A 23,710-nucleotide genomic window follows, 5' to 3' on the forward strand; every position below is an offset into this window, starting at 1 on the left:
CTGCTTTAGAACTTCCTCACCCCAAAATGCTTGCTTTTTGAACTATGCAGAATCTTCAGTAGAGTCACTTGGTATCATCAATCCATGTTGATCTTTGAGCCTGCCTAATGAATTTATTTATAAAATAATATATTTATTTATATGAATTTTTTTAAAGATTTTTATTCATTTGACAGAGAGATAGCAAGAAAGAGGGCACAAGCAGGGGAAGCAGCAGGCAGAGGGAGAAGGAGAAGCAGGTTCCCCACTGAGCAAGGAGCCCAATGTGGGACTTAATCCCAGCCTCCTGGGATCCTGACCCAAGCCAAAGGCAGATGCTTAAGCTTAACGGAATGAGCCATGCAGGTGCCCCTTTGATCTTTTATCCTTATAATAACTTAGAAGATGAGTGGTTTTTTATTATCACCAGTTCTAAAACCCAGGAAGCTTTGAAAAACTTCATAAATCATTTGGCAGGAAATTTGACTTAATCTGAACTAATAATTTAATGACAAACTCCACTTAAACTGACATCAGGTTATTTATAGTCATTTTTATTCCACTTAGTGTGAATATTCACCCATATATTTTGTTGCTGAAACAGTATCATGTTTTGTTATCAGATGTTCCCAGTCATTCCCCTTGGATATTATGCCATATATGGTATATCCCTTTCATTATCTATCTAAAATATGAAAAATTCTGAAACATGTCTTGGATAAATCCCAAGAATGGTTAATATATTGATGGAATATTTTTAACTCAAATAGAATTTAAGAACAGAATCTTTTGGGGAACCTGGGTGGTTTAGTAGGTTAAGCATCTGCTTTCATGACCTCAAGCTGAGGTCATGATCTTGGGGTCCCGAGATCAAGTCCTGAGTAGGGCTCCCTGCTTGGTGGGGAGTCTGCTTCTCCCTCTCCCACCACCACCCCCATGTTCACTCCCAAATCAATAAAATCTTAAAAAAAAAAAATCTACACTGTCAAAATGATCAGCTTGGTGAGAAAAATAAACCCCTCATTGTGATGTTATATATACCAATAGCAATTCAAAACTGGTCAGCAGTTAATTGTCTGAGTTTAGTAACTTTTAAGCAATTACTAAGCAGATTATTAGCCAAATGATTAATGTTTTGAAACCTGCCCTAAAATCCCCCTAAACAAATATTTTTTACAAGTGTAAATACCTGGAGTGCCTCGGTGGCTATTGATTGAAAGTCTGTCTTTGGCTCAGGTCATGATGTCAGGATCTTGGGATCCAGCCCTGCACTGGGCTCCCTGCTCACTGGGAGTAGTCTGCTTCTATCCCTCACATTCTCCCTCTGTGCTCTGTTTCTCTCAAATAAATAAATAAATAAAATCTTTAAAAAAAAGTATCTATACCTTTAGGTTTGTATATTAAATAATGCAGTGATAAGTGCTTATAAATTGATTCTCAAGTAATCACTCACTTTCATTAAGTACTGTGTTATTAATTAGAGCTAATCAGTGACAGGAAATTAACATTTTTCTTTATAGGCATGATCACCGATCTTTTCATAGATAAGTTTAAGTTCAAAGGCACCAATGTAAAAACCAAAGTACCTCTTTTACTGGAGATTCTGGACAATTATGACCAAAATGCATTGATTGCTTTCTTTGATGCTGCATGAAATAGAAACAAGGTAAAGTTCCAGAGAAGTCTTTTTAAATGAAATATGTTAAAACAGAATTATGGCACAAGCTAACTGTACATACTTTTATTTCAAATGCTTTTTAATATCATTTAAGACTCTTTAGGGTATGGCTTCTTTTAGTAATCCTTCTATTTTGAGAAATGGAGCTTTTTAAAAATAAAGAGAATTTTTATTTTAAAACAAGTGGAATGATTATAAGGAATTTTAATGAATTTTTTGCAAATGGGTGTTTTAACTTTTAAATTGAGAAATATTTGGAAAATAAAAATATATTCAAATATTTAACAAGCTATACACTCACATATTAACTGTTTTATAGTTTTCAGAATTATTTACATTCATTACTTCATCTGATATTCACAATATATATTGTTATTTTGTCAAATCATATAAGAAAACTGATTCTCTATGAGGTTAAATAATTAAGTGGATATTGTTATTATTTTGTGAAGCCTGGACCACATCCCAAATTCTGGTGCCTGGTTTGTGTCCTTATTACTATATACGTTGTTAACCAGTGGAAATAACTTATCAATTATTTTTTCTAGGAGGTTGAGATTGATTTGCAACTGATTTCAGTCTTGCTAGGTAATGTTTCTTAACCCGAGCTCAGTTTGCTGAATGCTTGAGTTGGTTCAGTGCTATGAATTGTGGCCAGGGAAATGAGCAGAGCTTGCACAGATTGAAATGATCTTCACTTGCTGTCCTGTAACCAGTAGAAATGTACAAATGTACTACATGTGAAGAGTGCAGAGATAGTGATGGCCTCTTAGATTTTCCTGCACTTGTATCCACTAATTTCTGTTTTATCATGTATGGAGGGAAATAAGACTTTAAAGCTACAGAAGTTTTATTCATTAATCTTAATTCATGTTTTTTCATATTCAGGGGAATAGTGTATTTAAAGGTTGTTTTAAAATGGCGTAAAGATTATATAGTTATGTTTTCAAGAAGGGCACACATGAATGGCAGAAAACAATAATGTTTCTTAATTATATACCATTATATTTATTATATGCAAGCCTCGTATATTAAATTTGAAAATTTGTTAAAGGGACATATCATTGAGTTTTATTTTAATAAGGCCATATTGTTTTTATTATATTTAAACAAATGTCATTGCTAAATGGAATCAATAATTCTATTTAGGTCACTAGAATTTCACTGGGTGCTTATTGTTGGTTGCCACAGCTTGGGGAAAGAAGCACCAAAATCAGTGACTGCTTAGTTGCATTTTTTATAGTATATTACATATACAGTGCATATATATATATATATATATATAGTAATGTACTATATATATAGTACATTACTATATATATATACACACACACACATATATATACATACATACACGTGTGTGTGTATATATATATAATCAACGGAGGTTCAAGGTGGCATCTTCCCTCGTTGCATCTTCATTAGGGAAATTCCAAGGCATGACTGAAGAAATACCAAAATGAAAAGATGACATTATATCGTCATTTGAGTATCAGTTACTACGTGAGCAGCGTGTTAATGATTTGTGCACATTATATAATCGTGACAGTCATATGACATGTAGATATTTTTACTCTCAATTAATAGATAAGAAAACTAAGAATCAGAGACCTTGAATAACCGGAGCAAGACTACCAGGCCAGTTAGTGGCTGGGTCAGATTTTAGAGCTTTGGAAACCAGTTAAGCTCACTGAAGGTCCCAAGGCTAACGTTAGGCTGGGGTGGCCCACTAGCAATTGCTGAAGTATAACTCAGTTTATTCTAGAGATTGCCCTTTCTCAGAGTCCAGGGGATCACCTAGCGGCCCAGTTTAAAGTCATCAGAAACTCAGGCCCCGCCTCTTCGCCCGGCGCAGGCGTTTTTCCTCCCGCCGCCGTTCGGCGGATCTCCGCCCCTACTCTGTGGCCTTCGCGGCGGCCTTCATTCGCCTGCGACCGTGTCGCCGTGACTTACGTCACGGGCATCGGCCCTCCCATTGGCCCATTTCAATAGTCGCGGGATACTTGAACTGCACGAACAGCCGCCGCTCCGGCGGGCTGCTCGCTACATTTTGGGGGCGTCTTTAGCCCTCCACGCCCGAGAGTTCCTGCCTACCCCTTTCGCAACCTCTTCGGAACTGCGCGATCCCGAGCGAGCAGGCTGGCCCGGGCTGTGGCGGCTGGCTACGTTTGGAGCGTTTCTCGGCGGGGTCGGCGGGACGGAGTACACGCTGCTTGGCGCCGCAGGCTGATCCCGCCGCAACCCCGGGAGCAGTGATGTTGGGCAACTCCGAGCCCGGTCCTGCGGCCCGCGAGGCGGGCTCGTCGCTGCTAACATTGCAGCATACGGCGCTCCAAGAGGACCAGGAGAACATCAACCCTGAGAAGGCGGCGCCCGCCCAGCAGCCACGGACCCGGGCGGGGCTGGCGGTACTGAAGGCCGGGAACCCGCGCGTTCCAGCGCCGCAGCAGAGGCCCAAAACACGACGGGTAAAGAAATGAGCGATGTCTGCGGGAGAGAGGGCGGAGCGGGAGTTTTGCACGAGGTTTAGCAGGCCGAGGAGCGTGGAGAGAGTATCTTCCGAGCCTTTTTTTTTTTTTTAATTTATTTATTTGACAGACAGAGATCACAAGTAGCCCGAGAGGAAGGCAGAGAGAGAGGAGGAAGCAGGCTCCCTGCCGAGCAGAGAGCCCGATGTGGGGCTCGATCCCAGGACCCTGGGATCATGACCTGAGTCAAAGGCAGAGGCTTTAACCCACTGAGCCACCCAGGCGCCCCCCTTCCGAGCCTTTTTAAGGGAGGCCTGGGTCTAGAATCCCCTTGGTCCCAGGTTTTCTGGTGTGTGCGATGCCACTTATAGCTTCTCTCCCATTGGTCTCTTCGTCGAGCTGTGTTTTGCTGCTTATCTGCTCTTTATTGGGGATATTTTTCTATAGATAAGGTCAAACCAAACCCTACGTGTGTCCGCGCTTTTCTCCCCGCTTTAAACCCTAGGCACTGCCCTGGGATCTGGACTCCCTTCCTGCTTTCCATATGGTTAAGATTACCTCTATTTTAGGAAAGGGTATAAAAAAATATTTTGCTTTTAGTAAATTCCGCCATTTTACCGGATTTGCTCTGTTGCTCCACCCTGGGGCGAAAGTGGTGAACCAGCACCTCTTAGCCGGCTCTCCTAAACTTGTCATCTTTCAGCCTGCCATTCCCCTCATCTTGTAGCCTTGATTAGTTTTACATAATGTCACTTAGTGTGATTCTTTCTATAACTTATGTAGGAATGCCTGTAAGGAATTTGAGCATCCCTTTCTTCAGCCACTCAAACTTTTTACTGCCTGGATTTTGTCCCAGATAGTTAAACTTCCTGAGAGTACTTGGGAATGAAAACAGAAACTGAGACCCCTAAGGGGAAGAAAGCAAAACTCCATTTAATGGGCTCAAAGCCAGATATTCATTTCTTTTTAGGTTGCACCTCTTAAGGATCTTCCTGTAAATGATGAACATGTCACTGTTCCTCCCTGGAAAGCAAACAGTAAACAGCCTGCATTTACCATTCATGTGGATGAAGCAGAACAAGAGACTCAAAAGAGGCCGGCTGAATCTAAAAAAACAGAACATGAAAATGTACTGGCTTTTAATTCAGCTATTACTTTACCTGGACCAAGAAAACCACTGGTACCTCTTGATTATCCAATGGACGGTAGTTTTGGTAAGTTTTAAAGAACATCTATATCAAATCAATATAATCATAATTATTAAGTAGACTGAATTAGTGATATTTTGCATTTTAAGACATTATCTTCCCTGATCCTTACTTTGCTTTAATGTAACAAAGTTTAGAAAGTGTGTGACTTACCTCAGATCTCACAGCTACTACAACCTAGTGACCTATAAATCCTAATTGGGTGCTCCTCCCTTACCAGTATATTACCAATCACATCAGTTTAAGTAGATCTCAAACACCTTCCTTACTTGGGAGAATAGATTTCAGTTGTATTGATAAAACTCACTCTGTACATATCACTTCAGAGAATATTTGAATAGGATATACCTTTCAATATTGTGATATCTAACATCTCTTACGGCTTTAAAATTTTCTGTAAATCTAGTCTGCTACCAGAGAGGGACACTATCCTGTGAGTCGAGAGTTCAATTATGGCTGTTTGCAGTTAATCACATATAAAATAAAGTAGCTGCTATAAAGAAAGGTCTGCCAGCAGTTTGTGCAACTTCTTTACCATAGATCTGTTGAGTCACTGATAACTCATTAAGTTCAGTCTTATTTAGGTTTTAGTTCTTTTGTGGGGAGTGGTCTGGGAGTAGCAGGAAAATCCTTTAGAAATAAAGTAATTTTTGTATTTTTATTGAAAATTTGTAACAATGAACCTTGAAGTGAAAAGAGTAATGAATGATATTCCTTGCCTCAAAGGGTCATTTAAAATGATAAAACGGGAAACACTTGTTGATTATAGTGCTAATTTGTTGGAACAGCTCATAACAAACCTAATTTTCATTGACACTTTAGCCCTCCTAGTTATTGCTACATTGTACTCTGAATTTATCAGACTTTGTGGTCTGCAAACTCTTGGGGTAAATAGTACATCATATCACAAAACTTGCATTTTAACTGTCTTCATAGGATCACTGTGCTATCTCCTCATGGAATATGAATCATACTTTAACATAATACTTTTTTTTTTTTTTTTGGTTAAAGATTTTATTATTTATTTATTTGACAGATTACAAGCAGTCAGAGAGGCAGGCAGAGAGAGAGAGGAGGAAGCAGGCTCCCCGCTGAGCAGAGAGCCCGATGCGGGGCTCGATCCCAGCACCCTGAGACCATGACCTGAGCTGAAGGCAGAGGCTTTAACCCACTGAGCCACCCAGGCGCCCCTAACATAATACATTTTCAAATTCACTTTCTTTTTAATGGCCTATTAGTATTTTCTCTTGTTGATTAAAACCAAGTGGACAGAGGTACTAAAGCCAGAGTGAAATATTCTATGTACTTTGTCATGAGAAGCCCTTTTTAGCTGGATGAAAGGAATGATTTTGTATGGGACACTTTACAAAGGCAATCAGTTTTAGCCATTACATTAATTATAAAATTAAACAATGAACTTAATCATACTTTTATATTCTCCCAGAGTCACCGCATACTATGGATATTTCAATTGTGTTAGAAGATGAAAAGCCATTGAGTGTCAATGAAGTCCCAGACTACCATGAGGACATTCACACATACCTTAGGGAAATGGAGGTAAGAGCTCTTAGAATCCAGTTTTTATATTGTTGCTTATTCATTGTGGCAAAATGAAACTGAGAGGATGTTTTTAAGTTCTTTAACTGCTAGTGAATTATTGTAATGTTATACATATGTTTCTGGTATGTAGCATCTTTGTTAATGGTAGAATAATCTAATTGCAATTTTAACATTATACTAAGTAACTTTCTCAACAGGTAAAATGTAAGCCTAAAGTGGGTTACATGAAGAAACAGCCAGACATCACTAACAGTATGAGGGCTATCCTTGTGGACTGGTTAGTTGAAGTAGGAGAAGAATATAAACTACAGAATGAGACCCTGCACTTGGCTGTGAACTACATTGATAGGTTCCTTTCATCCATGTCTGTGTTGAGAGGAAAGCTTCAGCTTGTGGGCACTGCTGCTATGCTGTTGGCCTCGTAAGTTCAGCTTGGTTTGTTGGATTAAAAGTGATTGACACCTTTCTGTGTAGGGAAGAAGCTGTGATTTTTAACACTGTAGCATTTTAATAAAAAACACAAGGCAGAAAAGTCAGACTACTTTAGGGGTAGCAATATGAAACAGTGTGTGAAACTAATTTAGGATATTAATCTTCCCAGATCTAGATTCCAGGGGACCTTCTTGAATGAAGATGAGAGACTGGCTACATTTTAATAAACTCGGAGTAGAATACCAAGTTTGAAAGTGTGGTTCCTGCTATCAAAAAGTACCTTTCTGGCATAAAATCTTTATTTTAAAATATGTATTAAATTATTTTTTAATTAATTTATTAAAATTTAATGAATTTATCTTCCATGGAAATTAAATACATTAAAAATCTAAAAATGTTTATTTTACTAAGAATTTCCTAAATTTTCAGTTACGTGGTAAACTCTGGCATTATTCCTATTTTGGAACTCTCTTGCCTCTTATATCTTTTGATTGCATTGGGAGAAAATCCCAAGTCCTGGATGGATTTGGGTCTTTTAGTTAGCATTCATCTAGCTCTGCTGGAAATGGTCAAGTACCAGGGCAAACGGGCAATTGGTGGAGTGTAGGTTTTGGACTTATTTCATGTATTCTGCTAAAGGGATTTCAGAATTAGATAAACAGCTTGCTTCTCTTTTTGGAAGGACTGATTACTTAAAACTTTTTTCATTGTAGAAAGTTTGAAGAAATATACCCCCCAGAAGTAGCAGAGTTTGTGTACATTACAGATGATACCTATACCAAGAAACAGGTCCTGAGAATGGAGCACCTAGTTTTGAAAGTGCTTGCTTTTGATCTAGCTGCACCAACAGTAAATCAGTTTCTTACTCAGTACTTTCTGCACCAGCATTCTGCCAACTGCAAAGTTGAAAGTTTAGCAATGGTAAGTTCTTTTCATTTGTTGAATGAAGAGTCTTAGGTCACACAGCTTAATTATATAGCTTTGGTCAAGGGATTTAGTGTTTTGGGGACAAATTAGTGTTGCAGTATAAAGAGAGCCCACCACTGGCAGAAGGTAACATGAATTGGGAAATACTAAGGAAAGTGGTATGAGGATGAAGTCTAAGAAATGGTAGCCAGAAGAGTTGTTTTAAAAATTATTGGAAGAGGAAAAAGTATAAGATGAGGACAGATAAGATTATGGGAGTTTTTTTCCTTTGGCTGCCATAAAGCCAGGCTTTTAAAGATTTTCTTTGAGAAAGAGAGAGCACAGAGAGGGAGGGAGAAGCAGACTCCCCCCTAAGCAGGGATCCCTATGTGGGGCTTGACCCCAGAACTCTGGGATCATGACCAGAGCCGAAGGCAGACGTTTAACTGAGTCACCCAGGTGCCCTGCCATAGAGCCAGTCTTAAAGACAGAAACGTATTCGGGCAGAAGGGGAAAATTTGAGGCTTGAATTCTAGAGTTCTTGTCATCAAAAAGTATATTTGCTTTTTCATTCCAGTTTTTGGGAGAATTAAGTCTCATAGATGCTGACCCCTATCTAAAGTACCTGCCATCAGTTATAGCTGCAGCAGCTTTTCATTTAGCACTCTACACAGTCACAGGACAGAGCTGGGTATGTATCACCACGTCCTCACACATCTGTCTTGCAACTTAAATTTGATTTCTGCCAGATAAGTAAAATAACTTACATACAAGTGTTGCTGGTATAGAGGTACCTACCTGGAAAAAACGTTTTTGCTTGTTAGGTAGAAAGCTTTGTTATTCTTGGGTTTGAAAGGTGTGCTTAAAGAATTAGGACCGTAAGACCTGCTGTTGGCAGGGAAAGTAGTAAAAACTGATCAAAGTCAGCATAAAAGATGGAATAAGGGCTTGAGAAATCTGGAAGATTTGCTAGTTGGAGGTGTTAAGTCTTGAAATTTAACAAAACTCAAGTTTAATGCCAATACTAACTCACTGTATTTAGTGTCTGTTGCTAAAAACAAAACTCAGTGGTTTTCTACTCCCTTCTCTGCAGCCTGAATCTTTAGTTCAAAAGACTGGATATACCTTGGAAAGTCTTAAGCCTTGTCTCATGGACCTTCACCAGACCTACCTCAGAGCACCACAGCATGCACAACAGTCAATAAGAGAAAAATATAAAAGTTCAAAGTAAGAATTAACATTAATAGATATTAAAGAAGCTTGCTATTTCAGGCTACCACATGATTGAGATCCTTGACATTTTAACTTTATCAAAGGATTCACAAAACAGGCACAGGCTCCTCGTAGTCAGGTGTTTTGAGTAGGTTGTAGTTATGCTTTATGTCTTGCATTTGAGGGAGAAAAGGGGAGAACGGGGCACGCTTGCATGTTTTGTGGACCAATGATTCTATAACCATTAATTTCAATCAGATTAGAAACAGCATTTCTGTATTCCATAATCTTTACCCAATGAATATTTACTGAGTTTTTTTTCCTACTTACAGGTATCATGGTGTTTCTCTCCTCAACCCACCAGAGACACTAAATGTGTAACAGTGAAAGACTGCTTTTGTTTTCTAAAATGTAAATCATTCAAAGTATATGGTGTACAGTTTTTGTAAGGTTTTAATTTTACAATCATTTCTGAATAGCGTTATGGTCAAGTACAAATTATGGTATCTATTACTTTTTAAATGGTTTTAATTTGTATATCTTTTGTACATGTAACTATCTTAGGTATTTGGCTAATTTTAAGTGGTTTTGTTAAAGTATTAATAATGCCAACTGTCAGCACAGTAAGAATAAGAACTAATAAATGGATTTGGAAAATTTGGTTTTTGTAAGTCAAATCTGATTTGACTTTATGATATCACTCTGAAGAATTAATTTCATTTACTGTAGAAGGGAACTGGGAAGGCTTCTCCTGAAATTAAAAAATAGTTTTAGGAAAACGGATAAAATTTGAGCATTCATTTTTCATAAGGAACTGGATCAATTTGGTGACTGGAGCATAATCTAAGCATATGTGGAATAAATCTGTACTTATTTATCAGTTGTGATGATCCTGAGAATCTTTCAGCCCTTTGTACACACTATGAAAATGCTGTTTCATTCCTCATCAACTTTTCCACTTTACTGAAGTGACAATTGTTTAAAACCTAAGTTGTTCAGAGGTTTATTTTAAAGCAAAATGTAAAAAATCATATAAAGAATCGACTAGATTTATAATGGATTTGTGAATAGAAAAATACTCAAGTTATGAGCACTGAATAAATATCCTTTTAATAGTTATATACACAAATATACAACTATGTGAGCTTCAATTAGCAGCTCTCTTCTTTTTTCTTTTTCTCACTGGCTTTTTACTTGGTGCTTCTTGTTTTGCACTGATGGTCTGTGTTCTGTGAATAAAATAAATTAAAGTTTACTAACAGTATTAGCACTATAAAGCAGATACAATGGATGGTTTACCAGACTTACACCATTTTGCTCGTTCGAAATCTGGACTACCAAAATGGGAGACCCGCCCCCCCCCCAGGAGAATACATATAAGAATAAAATTCAGTGACCTTAAAAGGCATCTATACAGTTTTATAGAATTAGATCCTGTTAAATCTCAGTTTGAAGAAACCAAGAAAGAAGAGCTGGATTTAAAAAAAGGGGTGTGTGTGTATGTCTTTGTTTATAGTAGGATAAGATGAGAATAAAACCAGAGAAGTCTTGAGTTATGTGTGTACATTTGAAATAAACCATAACTTTGTTACCTTATTTTCTTTGGGTTCTTGTCTGGTTCTAAAATGATCATTTCTTCTTCTTCACTGTCTGAGAGTACTATAGGGGCATCTTTAAGAAAATGTTAAGGAAACAATGTAAGTATAATCTCTTGCAAAATTTCTACATGGGTTTATGTCAGCAGTTCTAAAATTCTATTTCCATACAAACAGTCCCAACTACTCTTGAGTAGAGGCTTACAGAACTACTTGTTTTCTCCTTCCCTGAAGTAACTCCCTGGAGCTCTAAAAAATAACATACTTTATTTCCTAAAAATTCTATAATTATATGACCATCTTGTACATGTCATAATAGGGGGAAAGTTTATACAGCTTCTCCCCATTATAAAAAACACTGGAAGGAAAATACCTAGAAGGAGAATTACTGTGTCAAGAGGTATATACATTTAAAAAAGTATTTTGCCAAATCTACCCAAATTACTGTTTCAATTTTTATCAAAAACTCAATTTTCCGGGGCGCCTGGGTGGCTCAGTGGTTTAAGCCTCTGCCTTCGGCTCAGGTCATGGTCTCAGGGTCCTGGGATCGAGCCCCGCATCGGGTTCTCTGTTCCGTGGGGAGCCTGTTTCTCCCTCTCTCTCTGCCTGCCTCTCTGCCTACTTGTGACTTCTCTCTCTGTCAAATAAATAAATAAAAAATTATAAAAAAAAAACACCTCAATTTTCCTTGCACCCTTGCCAATGGTGGTTTTGTTTTGTTTTTAAGATTTTGTTTATTTGAGAAGGAGAGAAAAAGCACAAGCAGCCTCCACATTCAGCATGAAGCCCTAACTGGGGCTTGATGTCATGACCCTGAGATCATGACCTGAGCAAAAATCAAGAGTCACGCACTTAACCTGAACCACCCAGGTGCCCTAATTTTTAATACTGTCTGATACAGTAGTGAGAAAACCCCTTTTTGCTTTGAATTTATTTCCTTTATTACTAGTAAGGTCGCTCATGAAATGTTGCTGGCCATTTGTATCTGAGAATTACTTTGTATCTTTTGCCAGTTTTTCTTCTGAGCCTTAGTTAATGATGTATATAAAGTGTGAATTAACCCTTTTCCCAGGTGGCATATCAGTCTTTGAGTTTTCAATTTGTTTCTCATGTTCATGTGCTTTAGAAAGGTTTTACCTGTTTTATCCTCTCAATTATCTTAGGTCCATTTTCATTATTCAGTTGAAAATATTACTCTTCAAAGCAGTAATTGAATGTTTAGCTATTAATCTTATTAATCTTAGAAAAATATTTCACAAATATATAAAGAGGCATATGCTAAGATGCTGTAGCACTATAAAAATGGTAACATTTGGGGCGCCTGGGTGGCTCAGTGGATTAAGCTGCTGCCTTCGGCTCAGGTCATGATCTCAAGGTCCTGGGATCGAGCCCCGCATCGGGCTCTCTGCTCCGCGGGGAGCCTGCTTCCTCCTCTCTCTCTGCCTGTGTCTCTACCTACTTGTGATCTCTCTCTGTCAAATAAATAAATAAAATCTTAAAAAAAAAAAATGGTAACATTTATCAATAAGGGAATATTATTAAGCCAACCTAGTTATTGTCAAAGCTAGAATTCTATGTAGCATTTAAAAATGTGGCTGATGACATGAAAAAATTCTAAAGATTGATTCACAGTCCCTGTGTTTAAGCTTACATTGGTATAAATACATAGTAAATAAATACATGGAACACGGTCTAAAAAAATAATACCGAACAGAAGTAACCACTAGGAAAGCTGAATAAGGTTCCCAATCAATAGGCAATTTTTTCCCCCTTACAAAAAACCCCAGCAGGCTCCCAGTAGTATTTATAGGTAATTAATCTCATTCTTTGAAGGTAGGCAGGTATGTACATTATGTACCTAAACAGTATCACCTTCATTATTTTTTTCAGCCAAATTTAGTAAATATAACCTTTAGTTCTCTGCCAGCCTACTTACTACATCGATCCTTGTATGATTTGGGTTTGAAAAACCCAATTCATGATTATAATGGGCCAAGCAAGAATTTGGTTTTCTGAACAGTAAAAATATCCACAGGTTAAAAACAATTTTTTCTAGTTCTACAGCTTTCAGGATGCAAAGAACACCTAGGACTACCATTATTCCAGGTGATTCTAGAGTTCTGTATGTTCTAATACTGCTCTAATAACAGCCTTATATAGCTATTTAATTTTATAATAACTAAAATTAAAATTTAGAATCCAATTCTTCTGTCACAAACCACATTTCAAATGCTCCATATCTGCATGTGGCTAGTGGCTATTATATTTATTGAACAGTGTATGCATAGAACATTTCTAACATTACAAACAGTCTCATTTGGACAGCTCTAATATATGTTATGATACGGGCTTTTCATGTTTGAATCTAGCCACTACAAAGAAAAAGTGGCATGCAGGAATGAACTTAAGGAACTCATCCCTTTAAAACTGGCCTACACCTACATATAAAAGAAAAATTTTTTAACTAAAATGCCACTACATACCAGAGTACTACTACCCCACAAAGCATGTTCTTTTAGAAAAGAGTTGGAATTAATTCTGTAGTTAGCATCAACAGTTTAACTGAAATTGAAGCCACAAAATATTGAGCCCCTCTTTTAGAGGAATATAAAATAAGATCCCGAAAAAAGGAAGATATATGTATTATGTATATATATGTAATTACATAAAAGCCATAAATAGTGTTACCTACCTTGGCTTCCAGTATTGGAAACTTCTACTCCAGTGTCCATTTTTATACTATCAAGAATGATTGCTTCATCAGTGCCATTTTCATCTTCCTCTTCCTTCTCAGAGTCTTCAAGATCACCCCAGGAGTTTTCTACTCCCTCTCCAATTTGGGCAGTTCCAGGAGTCCAAAGCACAGGATTAGAAACACTTAACAAGTTAAGGAAACTATGAGTAACAAAAATACTGCCATTTGGTGCAGTGTTGAAAAAGATGAGAGAAAAAGTTTTAAGACTGAAGAGTGCATCAAGTTTGTGCAAAAAGATTTTGCTGAACAAAAAGAAAGAAAAAGAAAACGTTAACTTGGGTAAGATTTTATGGAAACAATAGTGAGAAGTATTGAGACATACTGGCTCTCAACAGTTGCAGTAATAAATGTGGCAAATGGATGAATAATTAATTTCCAAGAACAATGTGTAATAGATATAAAGTGCTTGACTGAGATTAAGGAACAACTTTCCAAGGAAAAATGCTGTAAATTGGCCAGTAAGATAGAAAATTTTCAGTTTTTGTAGGATAGCCAAAGAATTTTATCAGACTCAGTAAGACTAATCGCTGTCTTGTATCTGCAGTGTTTTCTCTAACAAAGCAGTGTTTCAGAAAACAAACCAGTATGTACACCCTTCACATATTCTTAATAATGCCGAAAGTGTTATGAATCATGTTGTTACTGAAAAAAACCATCCAATAAAGATACACTTCTAAAGGAGGTTCAGCTTCAGCAATAATTTCTTCTGCTTTCTCTTCTACATCAGAGGTATCAATAGGGGCTTTTTCCATTTTAAATGCTGTGATTCTTTGACTTGCTATAGACTCTGCAAAGCCGTATTTTCCACCTTCTTTCCTGTGTGGGTTTTTTATTTGGAAGCGGGGAGGGGTGGAGAAGGGGGAATGAAAGGTAGAAGAGCAAACAGGAAGGGAAAAGTTAATCATTTTATCCTTTTGATGGAGGAGAAACATTGAGAAAAAAGCTGACCAACTTAACCTCACCAATTTATTATGCTTATCAAGAGAAATAAAAGTTACTGTAGTTTATTGAAATATGTGCCAGGCAAGCGCTAAGTGCTTTAGGTATATTATTCTCTAATCCTCAAACCTGTCCTACCAAGTAGGTATCACCTCCCAAATCACAGAAGACACTGGAGTGGTGGGTTATAGAAGAAGCAGAGAACCAACCCCCGTTTCTGTTGCTTCTGTTAGATGAGCTACTAGATTTTCTTTTTTCTAAAGAAAAATTTTTTTTTTTTTTTTTTTTTTAAGATTTTATTCATTTAGGGATGCCTAAGCGGCTGCCTTTGGCTTAGATCATGATCCCAGCATTCTGGGATCCAGTCCCACATAGGGCTCCTTGCTCCGTGGGGAGCCTGCTTCTCCCTCTGCCTGCCACTCTGCCTGCCTGTACTCTCTCTGTCTGACAAATAAATAAATCTTTAAAAAAAAAAAAAAAAGATTTTATTCATTTATTTGAAATAGGGAGAGAGCCAGAGAGAAAGCATGAGCAGAGGGGAGGGGCAGAGGCGGAAGCAGGCTCCCCACTAAACAGGGAGCCCAATGCAGGGCTCCATCCCAGGATCCTGGAACCATGACCCAAGCTGATGGGAGTGGGAGGTGCTTAATCAACTAAGCCACCCAGGTGCCCCAAAAATGTTGATTTTTTTTTAAAGAAAAATATTATGTGGCTTCTCAATACAGATTATATTTAAATTGGAATACAATACAACACTTCTGTATATTCAACTTAGATTAACAGATAAGGAAAAACGGGAGTGTGAAAATTATATGGTTACTCTTACGCAAGAAAGTCCTTAACAGAAAAATCTCTTAAAAACAAAAAGACCATTTAGGGCTAAAAAGAATTAAACTTACCTTACTTTCCGGTCATTCTCCAAAGCCTTCTGTATTAGCTCTGTAATTTCCAGTACTTTCACACCAGCTATTTTACTACATCTCAAAACCTATTTATAAAAGTGCATTCTGTTATTTAAAGACAATCACACAGCTTTCTCCAACAAAACTATAAATGTGAGAATAGTTTTTCTACCTTTAAAATATAAGCTTGACCTTTTCAAATATGAAAATACAATATAAACACAAATTAATGCAAAATGTGAGACTTGTTTTAAAATATCTGAAGGATTATCACATTAAGAAAAGAGACTCAAAAACTACTCTGACAGTGTAAAAGATACCACTGAAAAGGCCACAGATATACATTATACACTCAGAGATACACTAACTACCCTTCTGTGTGAGTGACCCAAAACATTAGTTCAAGACATGACTGCAGTATCCCTTGGGAAACCATAAAGCAGAGATTCCAGGCCTCAGGGACCTAATGGATCAGAATCTCTGGAAATAGGGATCTGGTAATGGCTATAATACTGGTCATTGAAACTAACACGGCACATTTAATATACGCTATACAGTGCAATATACCCATGTATTTATCCTTACAGTCCTAACAACTTTATTCCTGTTTCTATTCCCTGTTTTACAGATAAAAAAGTCAAGGCACAAAGATATGAAATCATTTGCAAAAGGTCAGTTAGTATAAGGCAGAACTGAAATTTCAACTAAAGCAGTCTCTATTCCCCATCTGTGCTATATGCTATATGCCAATCTATTTTCTAGAAGCCTTCAGGTGAATCCAATATGTAGCTGGATTTGTGAACTACTGCTTATTGAAAACCCAACTTCTGAGAGTACCTAATTTCTCCCTTTTTGACACCTTTTTTTTTTTTGAATAAGGAGATGAATCTCTCTTCTCACTGAAAAGAAAGGATACATTGTAGTCACCAGTCAACACAATGTAATAATATTGAAACCAGATTCTAACATATCCTAGAATCACTGAAAATATCCTTGATGGCTGTCCCTGATGGTTTTTTAGTTAAAAAAAAAAAAGAAAAAGAAAAAGAAAAAGAAAACAAAAACAAAAGCTTCTAAAAAGAAGAGACCTATTCTTAAAAGAACATTAATCAAAGCACTAACTTGATCTTTCAGCAGCATTATCCCACCACTGGACTGGATAGTACAAATCTCTCGATGCTTGTTCATGGCAATCACCAGCAAGCCATCCATTACACGTTCTTCCCGTTCATTGGGATCCACCAATAAATATGTACTGAAATGAATGTTATTGGACCTATTAAATCCGAGGCTAAACGCTTGTCAATTTTAAGATAGTGAATATTTTTAAAAGATAGCATTAATAAAAGTCAACAGAATAAAGGTCTAAGCCTATGGATGTGAATCACTTTAATGGGAAAAGAGATGAGAATTATAGTTTTTATGGACAAAATAAATGCTGAGGGGCTATCACTAGCTATTACAGTAAAATCACTTAAGTTCATATTAGTTTTTTTTAAACAGTACACAATCTAAACCTAATGCTATCACTTTCATTAAATGACTTATTGCTCATCAATAAAAACTACATTAATTTGTTAATTTGGAAAGTCCCCTAGTGTGTCCTAGATTCTGAAGTTCTCCTAAGTTCTGCTAATGGCTCATTAAAAGAATACTATTTCTGCATTGTCCAACGTTGGCCTCTAGTCACATGTGGCTGATGTACACATGGGAAAAATACAGACGTCAAAGATTTAGTAGAAATAAAAGAATGTACAATATCTGACGAATAATTTTTACACTATATATTAAGATGATATTTTACATATAAGAGAAGATATATTGCTCATGTTGTATTTCTACTGGACAGTGCTGGTCTATTTCCCACTAATGAAATTCTACACTATACTGAATAGAAGTTGAAAGCTTCCATAGTTTTTAATTCATAAAATTGTTAAAATATCTTATTTATGTCTCCCTTTGTTTCAGAAGAGATTTAAGGCTCAAGTTTTCATTTAAAGATACCGCTACATGGACCTACACCTCCAGTTTTTCTGTTGTAGGAAAAATTAGTGAATTGTGAAGAAACTACTAGAGAGCTGAAGAAAACTAGATTTATCCCATTTGTGAACCATTCCATCATATGACTTGCTCCTCTAATATGCTCCAAAGTCCTATCTTCCATTAAGCCACAGTAATTCTCACTCTACTTTCCTGAATTAGAACCTAACACAATTCTGTTAATACCTGTACACCTCTAGCACCCACACTACAGGAAATTTATAAGTATCCTATGAAAAGTGTTGTGAAATCTCTTCATTACAGAAGAATTTGTCACTTCTATTGAGAAAGCTCTTTGCCAACTAATGCTCTTACAAAAAAAGAAAAAAAAACCTAATGTGCTCTAATATTAGAGGAGGTGTTTATTCATCTGTCCACAGCACATTTGAACAGAACAAAAAAGTTCCTAGCTGCATGTACAATTTCAGCCCATGACAAGAATGAGACTTACCCTTGCTGGAAGAAGGCAAAACTGACACAAATTGGCATGTGGTGGATGCTTAATGGTACAGGATCTCGCTCTTCAGGTGTATACTGTTTGAAAATAAAAGCTTCAAAAATTAGTCACTAAATTATAAACATAAAAAATATCATGCACATCAAATATTAAAATAAAAATATATTTCCTTTAATCATTAGTTGAGTACCTAAATTAATTCTTTCATAATTACCTGTTTGACTTTGCCACTCAGGGTTCCTTAAAACTTTATGCATATGTCAAAAAGCTTTACTGGAATATAAATACCATAAAATCTGTTCATCTAAGTATATATCTACTCATTTTGTAGTAACTTATAGTTATGTAACTATCAACACAATACAGTTTTTTGACCTTCTCAGTACACACCCGCTCAAATCTCCCTATTTGCAGTCACTTCTCACTCCCACTCCCAGCCCTAAGCATTCCATGTAAGTGGAATCAAACAATTTGTATTTTGCGTCTGCTTCCTTTGAAGTTAGCACATTTCATCCATCTTGCAATATGTATCACTAGTTTGGTCCTTTTTACTTCTGAGCAGTATTCCACTCCACTCCATTCTACTGTACGGATGTATATCCATTCCACTGTATGGATATACCACTGTATGGATATATGTTTTTCGACTTACCAGCTGATGAACATTTGGATTGTTGCCAGTTTGGGGCTATTATGAGTAATGCTGCCATGGAACATTCACATGGAAGTCTTTGACTGAAAATGTACTATCATGTCTCCTGAGTAGATTCCTAGGCATGGAATTGCTGTGCTGTGTAAGTTGATACTTAACTTTTTAAGAAACTGCCACACTTTTTCAATGTGGCCATACCACTGCTCTACATTGCCACCAGCAGTAACTCTAAAATATTTTTAAATTGATCTCTTTCTCTTTTACTTCCTTACACCAATTCCCTTTTCTAAAGGAACATGTCTATTATTAATAAACCTTTGTCTCTACCTCTAGGTCTTTATAGAGTCTACTCTAGTCTAATGCCTAAAAGCAGCACAAGAAAGACTGCCCAGAAATGTGGGCATCTGATGTTTCCTTCACAACTTTAGAACTCAAACTATACAGTGTACTTTCATTATCCTAGCATGAATTCATATAAATTGAAGTTGACATATTTAGCACAAGAGAAAGGCAATGTAAACAGTACATGTCAATAGTTTTCAAAATGTGGCCCTTCCACTGGCAGCATCAGTATCACCTGAGAACTCTGTTAGAAGTACAAATTTGTAGGTTTTATCGTTACCCTACTCTGAGTATGGAGCCTAGCAATATGTTTTAATAAGCCTTCTGGCTGTTTCTGAAGGACTTTTGCCAGAGTAAGCACAAGTATCTCAATGTGCTGAGCACCATGTATTTCTAACACGTGGTTCCTAAACCTAAGCCAACCACTTCACCTAATGCTCAATCCCAAGAAAAAGTTATCTGGTTTTATCCTAGGAAACCAAGATAGGGTGTGCTTTTATTGACAGACACTTTAATAAAAGAGATTTAAGAGTTTTCAGGGACAATTTTGACCATTTATCATTTTTGCCTTATCAACAAATCTCAGAACATACTTAATTACCATCTACAAAAAGAATTCACTAATAACAAGTTGCCTAAACATCAAGGATATTCATTCATTCATAGGGAGAAGCCTGGCTCAAATCATGGGAGCTCACCAGCGTTACTTCATCTCCTTGGACAGAGACATCGGGTCTTCGGAAGTGACACAAGGCTACGATTGCAGCAATGCTGGCAGCATCAATAATATTCCCATCGTGATTTAATAAATGTAGGTCCACACGTATCTGCCAAACCTGAATGTAAGTTTAAAACAAAAATAAATCCTAACTGATCACAACCAGTGGCTATTCATAAGGAAAGTAACACAGCGTGCAAATTTTTCTCTTGCAGTTAAAATATACAGTTACTCCTTCTACTTTATCAATAAATGTGTATTAAGAGAAATGTTAAGCTAGGTCAACATCTGAAGTACCAATAGTTTACCTTTCTGTGAGTCACCTGACAATAACTAAATATACACTCTAAATATGTAGAACCATTGCACAATTATAAGTTTATTATTAAAATTATTAAAATATTATTAAAATAAAAAAGATTTTTATTATTAACGTCTTATTATTATAAGATTTTATTTTTTTTATTTTGATTTTGTCTCCCAACTTAAAAACCACAAACTCTTAGGTTTTACTTGACAATACTTATAATAATCCTATAAATAATCTAAATAGGAAGCATCATCTTCAATGATATTATGTAGAAAGTGATTTCTCTGGAGTCAAAAAGATAGTCAAAATACCCTAAACAAGAATAAAGTCCTAAAACATTATCATGTAGCACAATTTATTGAGAGTAACATTTCCAATGTCAGTCTATCACTAACTACCTGTGTAGGTCTTATAAGTCAATAAACCTACACAAAAGGATTTAATCTGTTCTTCAGTTCCCCATACATAAAAAGAACACATTACCTGCTTCTATCAACTCAAAGAACAGAATAAAACAGAATATATGAAAAAACAAGTTCTTTGAATAAGACATTTTTTACACACATCCAAGTTGATACTTTCACCAATGTTTATTGTCCGTTCAGAGACAGAGATGACAAAGTTCTAGGGTAGCACTCAGGAACATTTGCAGTGAAGTGAATCAGTATAAAACTGAATTAATGGAAGCTCTGAGAATACAAGTACAGATATAAGATTCCATGAATCAACAATACTCAACCTAAGATTATAGTTAAGAATTTTGGGCATATTCCCCACCTTTTCACCAGCAACAACACAGAGAGATTCAGTGTCTATACACTTCGAATTTCTTAGACATCTTTCCAAGAGTCGATTCAACTTCACCAAGAGATCTGACTGCCTATGAAAATAGGAATGGGCTAATGTCATGAAATATAACACCAGGCATTAAAACAATAGCTCACTGCTGTTATGTTCTCCTCTGGCTAAAAAGCAGCTTAAAAAAAAAAGATTTAAGTACCTGCCAGGTTCAAAAGCTGGGGCAGCCATCTGAGAGAGTTCAAGGTTAAAAAAAAGAATACCTTCTGTTGCCCTATTGAGCTTTGGAGAAACAAGTTCACAGGAAACCTGTCCAAGAACTCTGCAAAATAAAGTACAAATCTGTTAACTAAATATATCTCCTTTTCAATTAAAAATAAATTTAAAACAGATAGCAATTAAGTTTTGATCTTACTCTAACAACATATTCAGTATGATGTATCATTAGAGGCTGAAATTACACATAAAGTATAGAATATATACAGAAATAAAACACATACTGGCATACACATAAAGAAAAAAATCTCTTATTACAATACTATTTCACAGATTTTTTTTAAATCAATGATCTTAACTTTTTTCTAAAACAAATATTTATTGACACAAGACAGGATGAAAACTTGTGATTTTTTAAAGTTTTCATATGGCATGGCTGGCCACCATTATCTGAACAATATCCTCACAGCTTCCAAATAAATAAAAAACCTAATTCTTATGTCAGGCAAATGAGAAAAGTAGGCCTACTTAATGGGAGGTGCAGAAAATAAATTCAGGGCAATTACTACTGGCTGTATATATGACCTAAAGACATCAGAAAACTGCAATACTCAGGATGAAAAATATATTCATGGTTAAAAATTTAAAAATCTCTCATTAAAGAAAATATACTTATTTTGGCAGCGAAACAAATAAGTCTGTCCAGACTTCTTAGATGCTTTGTGAGCAACTGAGTCAATAAGTTTCTTTTAAACTTCTCCCTATTGAGTTTTTATCAAATTTGAATCCTTGTTACCTTGTTTTCCCAAGTTCCACAATACAGCACCCATAATCTGTTCCAAACGAGATCTTGATGTTCCTATAATCATAGGTTTGTCTGCCATCCAGCCGCTGTAAGCACAACATTCATTCTTTTATTACTTCAACAATTATTTACTGAGCAGCTACTCTATGCCAGGGCTAAAGCTCTTGGAGATAGGTGGATTCCTAACCACTCCCCATAGAAAAGTGGAAACTAGATTCCCGAGCACTCGTAGTCGCTGGTGTGACTCCAGCTTTTTGAACCCAACTGGAGGGGGGAAAAATGCTTAAGGGATGGGGGAACACGCCGGTGGTTCCTTCCAGGGGCTTCCTGGGCCTGCGAGGGTTCTCCGCGTTCAAACCGGAAGGCTCCGAGCGGCGATGCGACCAGAGTGCCCACACGCATCGCGAAGTTCCCGGGACCATTTACCTTTTTCTCTTCGATGGCTCGGAGTAGGAAACGGCGCTCGCAGTTTGAAAGTGGTGTCTCCTTCATGCTGTAGGACCACAACACCCCCTAGCACCAGAATCCGCTAGGAAAAGTGAACTTGATCCCCTTCACGCGCTCCCCGCTCGCTCTGACGCGCAGAAAATTTACGTCATCAAAGCTCCGCGGCCAAGGCTGGGCCCGGTCGCTAGTGCGCAAGCTCAAAGCAATGTTGGCACTAGAGGGGCTGACTAGGAGAAGCGAGTAGTTTCAAGGAGGCGGGTTTCTGAGCGTAAGGGTCTGTTTCTTTTATCATAAAGCGTAGGAAAGAAAAGGACTCCAAAACAGCTATCAGTTATAGAAATTAATATCAGTATAGGGCTTTCGCATTTCACTCTTTATTCAGTTCTAGCGGGATAGGCTAGACAGGTATTACTGTTATTTTATACAGATGAGGAAGTTGAGATTTAGCCAGAAAGCTGCAGAGGCATAGTTTGGAGCATTTTCAGTGGAGAAACACTGGAATGAACGGGCGAAGTGAAGAAGAGGGAAAAGAAACTTAAGACGGTGAGGTGGGGTATTATTGCAGGCTGAAGGTGAAATCTCGTAGACTTGAGAAGTTGACAAGAATTGAGAATATTAGCACTTCTTACCTAACGGTGTTATAATCACCACTAGCTTAAAAAAATCTGTTGTTTATTTTTTTTCAGTCTCCCCAGTTATTTTAAGCCGATAAACTTACTTTTATGGGCATAGAAGAACTGGATGCTCGCGCGGCCAACCACTCAGCTTTTTTTTTTTTTTTTTTTTTTTTTTTTTTAGAGAAGCACTAAAGAAGTAGCTAAAAGCAGGAACTCCAAACTATCCGGGTTCTAATTCTGACTCTGCCCTTAACTAGTTGTGTGACCCTGGCCAAGTTAGCTTATGTGCTTCACTTTACTCATCTGCAAAGTAGGAGTGATAAACCTATTCTGAGGGGTGAAAATGAGTTAATACATGTAAAATGCTTAGCACGGTGTCTGGAATGAATAAGTACTATGTGTTTGCATATTATTTTGTTAACATTTGTTTCTGAGGGGATAGGCACTGTAATTCCTTTTCAGGCTCCATTCCACTACTTTTATCTTTTCTTACACTTTTTTTTTTCTTTTTCCTACCAGTGATACAATGTAGTCTGTTTGTACCACTTGCAGTCCCTGTACTCAGTAAGTTACTGTGTGTGTGTGTGACAGCTTTCTGTGTTGCAAGAATAATTCAAGTGCTGGAGAAAAGGGGTGGACAAAATCCTGTTCCTTAAGGAACCCATGTTCTCTTT

At 37.0% G+C, this 23,710-nt stretch overlaps 3 protein-coding genes across 4 annotated transcripts in view; 2 read left to right on the forward strand and 1 right to left on the reverse strand.

Annotated features, from left to right (window-relative positions):
- Positions 1-2,904, forward strand: part of BBS7 (Bardet-Biedl syndrome 7) — a 43,929-nt gene extending 41,025 nt beyond the window's left edge. For both annotated transcript variants that reach the window (XM_045998087.1, XM_045998088.1), the window contains one exon: positions 1,500-2,904. In XM_045998087.1, coding sequence (XP_045854043.1) covers positions 1,500-1,633 — 134 coding nt within the window. In that variant the 3' untranslated portion in view covers positions 1,634-2,904. The remainder of the gene's footprint in view (positions 1-1,499) is intronic.
- A 98-nt stretch (positions 2,905-3,002) lies between these two features.
- On the forward strand, positions 3,003-10,476 carry CCNA2 (cyclin A2). The gene is made up of 8 exons (XM_045997535.1): positions 3,003-4,125; positions 5,096-5,339; positions 6,778-6,890; positions 7,091-7,314; positions 8,039-8,246; positions 8,809-8,922; positions 9,325-9,458; positions 9,776-10,476. The coding sequence occupies exons 1-8, from the start codon at positions 3,913-3,915 to the stop codon at positions 9,822-9,824; spliced, it is 1,299 nt and encodes a 432-aa protein (XP_045853491.1). The 5' UTR covers positions 3,003-3,912; the 3' UTR covers positions 9,825-10,476.
- Positions 10,477-10,527: 51 nt separating this feature from the next.
- On the reverse strand, positions 10,528-22,538 carry EXOSC9 (exosome component 9). The gene is made up of 12 exons (XM_045997534.1): positions 22,399-22,538; positions 21,964-22,058; positions 21,154-21,273; positions 20,931-21,033; positions 19,824-19,961; positions 18,126-18,208; positions 16,757-16,889; positions 15,632-15,720; positions 14,463-14,609; positions 13,731-13,915; positions 11,036-11,114; positions 10,528-10,672 (listed from the first exon to the last, which is right to left on the reverse strand). Exons 1-12 carry the CDS (start codon positions 22,462-22,464, stop codon positions 10,591-10,593), a joined length of 1,320 nt encoding a protein of 439 aa, XP_045853490.1. The 5' UTR covers positions 22,465-22,538; the 3' UTR covers positions 10,528-10,590.
- Positions 22,539-23,710: the final 1,172 nt, after the last annotated feature.

The sequence above is a fragment of the Meles meles genome, chromosome 2 (assembly GCF_922984935.1).
Source record: "Meles meles chromosome 2, mMelMel3.1 paternal haplotype, whole genome shotgun sequence".
Taxonomy (NCBI): domain Eukaryota; kingdom Metazoa; phylum Chordata; class Mammalia; order Carnivora; family Mustelidae; genus Meles; species Meles meles.